Source organism: Dunckerocampus dactyliophorus, chromosome 2 (genome assembly GCF_027744805.1).
Source record: "Dunckerocampus dactyliophorus isolate RoL2022-P2 chromosome 2, RoL_Ddac_1.1, whole genome shotgun sequence".
Classification (NCBI taxonomy): Eukaryota; Metazoa; Chordata; class Actinopteri; order Syngnathiformes; family Syngnathidae; genus Dunckerocampus; species Dunckerocampus dactyliophorus.
The window spans coordinates 29980703-29991185 of NC_072820.1; the positions used below are offsets into that span (position 1 = coordinate 29980703).

The 10483-nt window shown below is 41.4% G+C and overlaps 1 protein-coding gene across 1 annotated transcript; it reads left to right on the top strand.

The window, feature by feature from the left end:
• Positions 1 to 116: 116 nt before the first annotated feature.
• Positions 117 to 9970, top strand: hpdl (4-hydroxyphenylpyruvate dioxygenase-like). The gene is made up of 5 exons (XM_054766887.1): positions 117 to 787; positions 859 to 1025; positions 1092 to 1243; positions 7938 to 8053; positions 8131 to 9970. The coding sequence occupies exons 1-5, from the start codon at positions 117 to 119 to the stop codon at positions 8306 to 8308; spliced, it is 1284 nt and encodes a 427-aa protein (XP_054622862.1). The 3' UTR covers positions 8309 to 9970.
• The last annotated feature ends 513 nt before the right edge of the window (positions 9971 to 10483 follow it).

Sequence of the window (10483 nt, forward strand, 5' to 3'; positions counted from 1 at the left end):
GGTTGATTGAAAATCTTATTATTGTCAACATTAGAAAACATGACGTGAAGCAAAACAAGTAAATAAACATGTGCTTCTTAAAAGGACACGGCCCCCTGTCGTACGTCATAACAAACATGGCGACCTACCTGAGGAGGATGCACCACATTTCGCTCCACGTTTCCAACGTGGACAAAATTACCAACGACTTTATCTCCAAATTTAAGTTTCACTTAATCGCGACCAGACTGACGGACCGCAGCAGACAGCTAGCCTTCAGAACCGGGTCGGCGGTTTTTGTCCTCAACGAGAGGGGAACAAATCAAAGCGCCGCCTCCACGTCGAATGGAAATCCAGCGGTCGTTGCAGACACACTTTCCGAGACGCAGAACCGAGACCAGCCTGCGGGATGCCTCTACGACATCAGCCCGCACTACCCGGTGGACACCGCGTGCAACGTGTGTTTTGAGGTGGAGGACGTACATGGGTCGTTCCATGCTCTCCAGCGCATGGGCTGCAGTTTCTTGGTTCCTCCCACCACGGTGCACGACCGGCAGGGTCAGGTCATCTATGCTGTTCTTAAATCAATCGTTGGAAATGTCTGCCACACGTTAATCGACAAGACAAAGTACATGGGGAGCTTTTTGCCTGGCTTCAACATAGTTGACAAGGACCATAGCACCTCTGGAGATGACTGTCTTGTCACACATGTGGACCACATCGCCCTTGCGTGCCCCATTGGGATCTGCCAACAGGTCATGAGGTGGTATGAGCAGATTTTTGGATTTCAGAGGTTTTTCATTCACAGGTAAGACACTAATTTAATGCTGAGATGTTTATTTCCCTGCTGGGTGTGTCTCACAATGTGCTTTTTTGCAGAAATGACAATGTGGATGATGGTTTTGTCATCAATCAGAGCGGGAAAGGACTCCGACTGGCCGCCATGGAGTACTTAAAAAGCAGCGAAACGGGTCTCGCCCTTCCCTGCAAGGATAAACATGAGCCCGACTGCAAGTTTGTTGTTGTGGAATCGCTGCCTGGTGAAGGTACGGCGCAGACAATACCTGTTTGTTTAAACATCTCTTGGCGCCAATATTATCTGGCTCTTTCAGGGAGGAACCAGGTGGACACCTTCTTGGAGGAGCACGGGGCTGCAGGGATCCAGCACATTGCGCTGCACACGAGCGACATCCTGTCCACAACGCACAGAATGACAGACGCTGGCGTGCGTTTTTTCTTGCATCCTGCTGCCTACTATGCCAAGGTTTGAACGAATACACGCATGTCCAAGACGGGGCACGTGAAACTGCCTGGGTGTGCTCCAGTGTTCTGTCCCCTGGGCATTTCAGTTAGTTTACAGATAACTCATTAATACCAGCAATGTTGTTAATGTTGTTTGATCGCATACAAAAAAACACGAGTTGACTTTGAACTGGGAGAAGAAAATGTATATGTTGTGTCAAATTGCCCGGTCGAGTCGCCTCAGTAAACGTACAAGCAATGGTTACTTTTGGTTTTGATTTCGGCTATGTCGACAACTGCCTGTGCGGTGTCAGTTAGCCAGTCCAAGCGGCGTCGTGATAAGCGGGTTCCACTGTAGTAATGTTGGTCGTGGTAAACATCAGTGGTGGAAGCAAGTCAGTGTTTTGCAAGTCTCAAGTAAGATTAAAGTCTTTTAGTCTCAAGGAAAGATGTGTAAGTCTCAAGTCAAGACAAAGATGGCTTGAGTCAATGCTGAAGTCATAGGCTTTAAATTTGCGCCCTTAAAATTCATAAGCACAGTTTAGTGTCTCCCAAATGAAGTGCCATTTTAACAATGTAAAAATCTATTAGCGTGCTCATGACCCCAAACATTTGTTAATTTTGTTATTTCTGCCGTGAAAAATAACATTGTAAGGCATATTTCCTGGGTTACATGTGTGCTCGAATATTGAAGTAGTTACCTTTTTTTAAAATGTTTGTCAGTTCTTCTGGGTCTGGAGGAGGAGGAGCAAGTGATGTCTAAGCCAGACGGTCCAGTTATTATGCTTCAGTTCTCTGTGAATTACTGTTGTTCTATATTTTTTATATCATGCCCACTGGTTGTATTGAAGGCTGGAACACTTGAGATAGAGTAAGCTTTTTCACATTTCTAAAAGACACCATTCGCCTCATCAGATGATCGGCAAACTTCGTGGCACAACACATACTGCCCCGCAGATGGAAATAAAAAGTAAAAAACCCACAAGATGTTCAACTGTGGAAAAGTGTGCTAAGGTGGCACTAAGGGGCTATCCACAAGGAAACGTTTTCAGGTCAAAACGGCTAAGTATTTTGTCGTTTCAGCTTGTCATCCATACGGAAATGACATTCTGGGTGCCCTGAAACGTTTTTTTTTTGTTTTTTTTTAAAGACTTCCACAGTGGGAAAATCTGAAGTCTAGACGAGCCTTGGAAGACGGACTTATGCGCATGCTTTCTTTCTTCTTTGGTAGTGTGGTGTGTCATGTGGTTCCGTCTGTGTGTCTGTTTACAGCACCACATATAGGTGTGCCTTGGGTATTACATTGTTTTCACCCAGTGATCCGTTCCCATCTGGATGCAACTATTCACTAATCCGACACAATGTGGACACCATTTTTTTCAACCCGCCAAAAAAAAAATCCCAGGAACGTTTCCTTGTGGACAGGGCCCAAGTCAATTCACGTCACCTGCTAATATGCTCCATAGTAGCCAGCCTAGTGCTGGCGGGTAATGCAGTGTTGTAGTTATTACTTCCAATAAAACATATCATACTCCTACATACACTCCTACAGACACAGTATTAGTGAATGTTATTACTTGTATTGTTGTGAATATGTCACTTTCTTTTGTGCGTTCATGGCAGTCCTTGTTTGCACCTGGTTGCCCGTGTCGCCCATAAGTGTACGATAATTATTATTGACAACATATTTTGAGACTATATTTTCATTAATTATATGGCATAATAATGAGAGTACAGTACATCATATCAAAAGTAATAAACGAACAACATAAAAACAACAAAAAAAAACAATTAAAATAAAATGGACAGTGAGTGTATTTTAGCAAAAATTGCACTTCGTGACTAAATCGTAACTAAAATAATGAGAAAACAGACCCTGTCACTGTTAAGAAAAAAAACACTCCAATAAGCACTCCAGCACTCTGTGTATCCACTCACGAGTAGCCCCGCCTACACGTACTGGGACAAAGAGGCTGAATGACTGAGAGGAGGGTTCACTCTTTTTGTTCGTTCCACTGTAGCACCAACGCGCACAGACAGATGCAGAGTAAACCCTCTTGTCATCCAGCCTGTGTGGTAAAGAGAGACAAGGAAAACAAACACGTATGCATGCACACATGAATTTATCGAGGCCGGCAAAATTATTGTTTTTATTTATCGTTCGATTAATCGGTTTATCGATTATCATGACAGGCCTAGTTCTAGACCTGAATTACTAGCAGTCACTTGTCTTTCTATCTTGCAGTCCAACTGTCAGTTTTACTAAATAAATCCATATTTTTTTACTATCTCTATTCTATGAATTTTACAATAATATTATGGGGTTTCATTCCAGGGCTAACTGGCCTTTTATTTTGCAGCTGTCATTGTCACATACTGACATCACGGTACTTGTGGCCATTTTTATATATGTGTGTGTGTGTGTGTGTGTGTTATATCAACGCTATCACAACACAATATCAGTGAATGTTATTATTGTGTTATTCTTGTGAATATGTCACTTTCTTGGTGTTTCTTCTTGCTGTGAGTTCATGGCTGCATATGTTTGAATCTGGTTCACGGAACGTAGTTTGGCAGTGACGTCACAGGCGTCGGTTCAGAAAACTCGCTGGCTGGGTGTGTCAAAATTGTGTCAAAATCACCACTTCATTTCACTCCTATTTCATAGTTGTTTGTTTATGACAGCAGTATGACAAAATGGTTTTATTAAGTGAGTACTTTAATTTTGTTGTTTTGTTTTATGTCATGAGCACTGTAAATTTGACAAATACGTACATTGAATGCAATTTGAATTGTTTTGTTTGTTAAATAAAATAAGACCAGTGTGACAAAACAGAAAAAGAGTGTTGACATAGCATTCAGGATGTAGTCATTGCACAGAAATGTAATCCACACATTCGTTGTTGGTCCTTAAACCCAATTAGATGTTAATAGATGCATTTTGATGAGGCAGGTTCAAAGGGAAAATGTGTTGTTTTGCTGGAAATTACATAGCGATCACGTTAGTTGAATACTTTGAATGGGGACGCATTTTACACAACACATTCACTGAAAATCTTACATATTTTCAAGTCATCAGACTAAAGTTCGAGTCAAGGCTCGAGTCATTGATGTCGAAGTCCAAGTGAAGTTGCTAGTCTTTGATATTGTCAAGTTGATGCCAAAGTCATCAAAATTGTGACTTGAGTCCACACCTCTGGTAAACACTGTATGTAGTAGGCCCTTATTTATTGCAGTTAATTGATTCCAGAACCGACCGCGATAAGTGATGTTCTGCAAAGTAGGATTCAATATTTATAATTTCGTAGTTAAAGCATAGAAAACCTGTTTATGACTTTCTAAATATGTTTTTTTTACTATTATGAGCCCTGTAGACATGAAATAACACCCCTATAGTTACCTTACACTCCTATTATTATTCTTTGTTTACACTAAATTGCTCATACACAGGCTCCAGGATCACTGCAGGGAAACAAGCGATAGCCACAACTTTAAGCATAGCATGCTAGCAAGCTAACAAGAGAGGAAGTGTGGTATTGTATGAGGAAGTCTGGAGTGGCAGAGAAGTATGTTAGAGCGGTACAGGACATGTATGAGTACTGTAAGACAGTGGTGAGGTGTGCTGTAGCTGTGACAGAGGAGTTCAAAGTGGAGGTGGGACTGCATCAGGGATCAGCTCTGAGCCCCTTCTTGTTTGCTATGGTGATGGACAGACTGACAGACGAGGTTAGACAGGAATCTCCATGGACTATGATGTTTGCAGATGACATTGTGATCTGAAGTGAGAGCAGGGAACAGGTGGAGGAGAAGCTAGAGAGGTGGAAGTTTGCCCTGGAAAGGAGAGGAATGAAGGTTAGCGCAGTAAGACAGAGTACATGTGTGTGAATGAGAGGGACCCAAGTGTAAGAGTGAGGTTACAGGGAGAAGAGATCAAGAAGGTGGAGGATTTGAAGTACTTAGGGTCAACAGTCCAGAGCAATGGAGAGTGTGGAAAAGAGGTGAAGAAGCGTGTACAGGCAGGATGGTACGGGTGGAGAAAAGTGTCAGGTGTGATGTGTGATAGAAGAGTTTCAGCTAGAATGAAAGGAAAGGTGTACAAAACTGTGGTGAGACCAGCAATGTTGTTTGGTCTAGAGACAGTGTCAATGAGGAAAAGACAGGAGACAGAGCTGGAGGTAGCAGAGATGAAGATGCTGAGGTTCTCTCTGGGAGTGACCAGGAAGGATAGGATCAGGAATGAGTACATCAGAGGGACAGCACATGTTAGAGCTTTTGGAGATAAAGTCAGAGAGGCCAGACTGAGATGGTTTGGACATGTCCAGAGGACAGATAGGGAATATATAGGTAGAAGGATGCTGAGTTTGGAACTGCCAGGCAGGAGGCCTAGAGGAAGACCAAAGAGGAGGTTCATGGATGTAGTGAAAGAGGACATGAAGGTAGTTGGTGTGAGAGAAGAGGATGCAGAAGACAGGGTTAGATGGAGGCAATCGATTCGCTGTGGCGACCCCTGAAGGGAAAAGCCGAAAGGAAAATAAGAAGATGCTAGCAAGCTAACAAGTAAGCCTCCAATTTATTTATTGTAAACTTAGGGAGTTCCGATTTTTTTTACATGAAGTTGTATGACATCCTCATCAGCAGTGTAGTCCAACAGTGACTTACCCCCCACTTGGTCCCCTGAGCCCAGTTCTGGTCAGATTTTGGTAATGAGAAACTTCGTTCCGGTTAGTTGCTGGGGCCACTTAAGAGTTTGGCTTCTCAAAACAATATGCGTTTGAAAGAGTAATACATTTGCAAGACAAAAATGCCTCCTTGAAAAAATCAGACTTCACAAATCGCACAGCTTTACTTTCTCTGACGTCGTATTAATGCGTGCTATCTGCTGTCCATTGTTGTGTCTGTGATGAAGATGCATCCGCCGCGAGCGTCGCAGCTATTTTGAACACATTAAGTACATGTGTTCCACAGAGAATGAAGATGCAAGGATCGCAGCCATCTTCATCACATACACAACTATTGACAGCTGATAGCACGTATTAGTACGGCATCATAGAAAGTAAAGCCGAGCGATTTGTGAGGTCTGATTTTTTTTATTTTTTTTAAATTTTATTTAATTTTTTTTTTTACTCTTTCAAACACATATTGTGTGGCAACTAACCGGAACTAAGTTTCTCATTACCAAAATCTGACCTGAACTGGGCTCAGGGGACCAAGTGGGGAGTAAGTCACTGTTGGTGGACTATACTGCTGATGGGGATGTCATACAACTTCATGTCAAAAAATCCGGACTATCCCTTTAAGAAAGGGATTCAAACAAAGTGGGGCCAAAAACCACAAAAAAGACTTTACCACTTCCACATGGAATTGAATTTTTCTTTTTTTCACTTTATCACTCTATGGCTGACTTCATGCAGTGTGACGCTAATGTAATGTTATGTCTCATCAATGTTTTGTGTCATTACTTATGCCCAGTGACCAGAATACTATAGTACATATCAGTTCTCTTTCAATATTTTTGGACTAATAATGGGCCATAGTCAATCCCAAAACAGCGATCATTTATGAATTAATTTCTGAAAAAACGCAATAGAGTAAGGGAGTGATGTTCGAACCGTAATGTATTGTTGGACAACTGTAATTAATTGATAAATACAGACTATATTGTAGATAAAACAAAAACATTGTAATGACTATATAAATATATCATTGACGAATGATAATACCAGAGATGCACAAAATCTTTTTGCTTTAACTTTAGTTTGTGCACACATGACGGTAAGAAGGACTTGAACAAATTAGGATTTGACCAACTGTACCTGTTGATTTGTCCTAATCAAATATCCTGACATTACTACTACCACATACTACTATCAGGAGGATATAGTGTAGAGCAGAGGGAGCCACCTGCTGTGGCCCAGCAAAGTGCACTACATTCGGACACATGCTTCGAGCAGCTAGTGTGCTGCTACGGAGGTCAGGAGAACCGGAGTATAGAGAGTGAGGAGCCACTTGGCGTGGCCCAGCAAGGTGCACTGTATTCGGGCACACGCTTTGAGTTGCCGGTGTGACGCCACGGAGGTCTCTGGCAAACCTTTTGCACTTTTCAAACGGCGCTGCACTGCCGTTTCAGGTGGCTGACAAGGATTTTTTTGTGTGGTCGATGTTTCCCCCTCACCACGGATCATTTGGTCCTTCCTCTTAAAGTGAAAGTTAGTTTACAATTGAGCTCAGGAGACCTTAGGACAGGCCAATAACGTCTCAGGCAGAAGAAAAAAGGAGCGCTTGATTTGCACGGTACGCACAGTACAGGTAATCTGACCTCATTGGAGCGTTTTTTTAAATTATCGGTTATCTGAGCTATTTTTAATCGGATTTATTTGTATGATGTCATAATTCCCTCATATTGGTCCCATAATCATCGTGCACCCCTAGATAATACCTTATTAAATATTAAAACAATAGATGACAAATTTAGGAATAAGTCATATCAGACACTGTGGATCTCGGCATTGAACACCATTTGCTTGTACTGTTTCTTAAAGTGGCTTTTGTCAGGAGTATCCATTCCATAATTTTACTCTACATACTAAAAATTTGTAGTGTTGCGTGCATATAAGTGCATGCATATTATTGTCGTATTATTTTGTGAAATTGTATTCACCAAAACCACAAGTTAATAAGTATATTTTTTTGCCAATCTGTCCCCTGTGATGTGACAGAGGGAAAAACTGCAGGAGATCGTGGATGCAGGATATGACCCCCAGAAAATGTATAAGTTTGGCATTCTTCTGGACACGGACATGGAAGAGGACTTACTAACCAGCCAGGCCAGAAAGTGGTTACCTGCTTTATTTTGTTTGTTGTGAGATTAAACACTTGCTGTTCAACCACCGCATGTCTCCTTCCTCCCAGATATCTCCTCCAGGTGTTCACCAAGCCCATCTTCGAGGAGGACACCTTATTCCTGGAGCTGATTGAGCGCAGAGGGGCAACCGGCTTTGGCGACGGCAACATCAGGGCCCTGTGGGCCTGTGTGCAGATGTACATGGACGGTGAGAATAGGAAGGATGCTCCAAAAACTGCCCAGTAACTATGAACTCTTGAACTGGGTCAGTGGAAGGTCATTTTAATTATGTTTGAGACAGCACTTGTTAAAATGTACTAAGAATGAATCTTGCAAGGTCACTTACTAAGAGAGGTTGAGTAGAATTTACAAAAAAAAAGAAATTGTATATTTATTTGGGCAAGGGGGGGGGGGGCTATTTTATATTTTCTGTCCAACAATGCACGTGTATCCTGCAGGGTGGCTCCTGACAAGAATGCACTAAATGATGTCCTGATTATGCCCTTAAGTATCTGTTGCACGCCATGATGTTGTTTAACAGTGCACATGTCTCTTTGACGGGTGAAAATGCACTTCCTGTTCCTGTGTGCACTGTAACATAATCAAAATCCCTTGTTTCAGACACTCCATGCTTCCAAAATGCAAATTAGGCTTGCTATTGTTCACGGGTGCTTCTTTTCTTGACCATTTCTTTATACTACTGTATTGGACCTATGACTCCAGTTGAAGTTGTGTGGGTTTTTTTTTCCTATTTTGTGCTGGGTTGGTTACTTAGCTTCTGAACTACTGTTCGTACTTCGGAATAAGCCACTAGGAGTGTCATGAGACACTCAGTTCATGAGACGAGAGGATACACGAGGTTGGGTCTATGAGGACGAGACGAGATTTTAACATTACTTTTAAGAAAAGTACAAGGAATACAGTGGTGTGAAAGTATTTGCCTCCTTCCTGATTTTATTTTTATTTTTTTGCATGTTTGTCACACTTAAATGTTTCAGATCATCAAACAAATGTAAATATTAGTCAATGACAACACAGCTGAACACAAAATGCAGTTTTTAAATGAAACTTTTTATTATTAATGGAGAATAAAAAATCCAAACCTACATGGCCCTGTGTGAAAAAGTGATTGCAGTTGTTGCTGCTAAGGGTGGCCCAACCAGTTATTAGGTTTAGGGGGCAATCACTTTTTCACACAGGGCCACTTAGGTTTGTTTTTTTTCTCCCTCAATAGTAAAGTTTCATTTAAAAACTGCATTTTGTGTTCATTTGTGTTGTCATTGACCGATATTTAAATTTGTTTAATGATCTGAAACATTAAGTGTGACAAACATGCTAAAAAAATACGAATAAATAAAATAAGAAATTGGGAAACTTTATCACACCACTGTAAATATTAAAAATGACAATATATTGCAATTTACTCATTTAATTTCTACTACATTATCTTCCATTGCACCTCACGAGATTACACTCTTCTGCACTGTTTGTATGCTACTGTCCCCGCCTCCACCCACCGAGACAAAGAAGACTGTATGACTGACAAAAGGGCTCACTCCGTTCCTGTCTTTGTTCAGTGCAACAAACGTGCCAAGGTGCTGAAACCAATGCACAAATGGACTCCCTTCCTGTTTGGAAGCAGGAGATGAGGAAAACATGCAAGCACCTGACATATTGAGGACGGCAAAATGATCCAGTTCATTTTCATTTATTGTGTAATGAACTCATTTATTTATTATTGTCCCAGGCCTTGTGCCCAAGAGACGTGTTTTTTTGGGAAAGGAGAAATCTTTTCATGTTTTAATCGTGATCTTGTGACACCCTATTAGAAAACATCTGCAACTGTGCAGCCACACTGTCTTGTTAATGTTACAGGAGAGAAACAGATGAGAGGCAATAAAATGAAGACTTTAGGGTCGCTTGTGTGCTCTTTTTCTCATGTTGCGTGACATTAGTAGTTTGAACTGAAAATATGGTCATGATTTCAAACATGCTTAAAAAAATTACCCTGAAGCACTTATAAGAATTCAACATGCTGGAAAAGGAGTAGCAAGAAGCAGTGTATGCCCTTCTGTATTTTTTACAAAGCATACACCTCCTGGTTGAAGATAACTTGCAAACACGGCTTGTTTGCAAAATTTTAGTATTCTTTTATGTTAGACTGCTACACGTGTATACTCAAAAAATGGTATAAAAACAGTGTTTTTCCTCCAGGAAGGAGTGGATTAAGTGTTAAAGTTGAGAACTCCTGTCCTTCAGCAGTCTGTTTGTAGGCAGTGCGAGCCCACAGATGGCATTCTGGAAAAACACTCCAATAAAAGTCATAAGAAATGGCCAAAGAGTAAAAAAGCCCCATTGGTAGCATTCCCATGATAGGTAGACACTGCCACCTGTGGGTTAGACAAGCACATTACGTTTCAG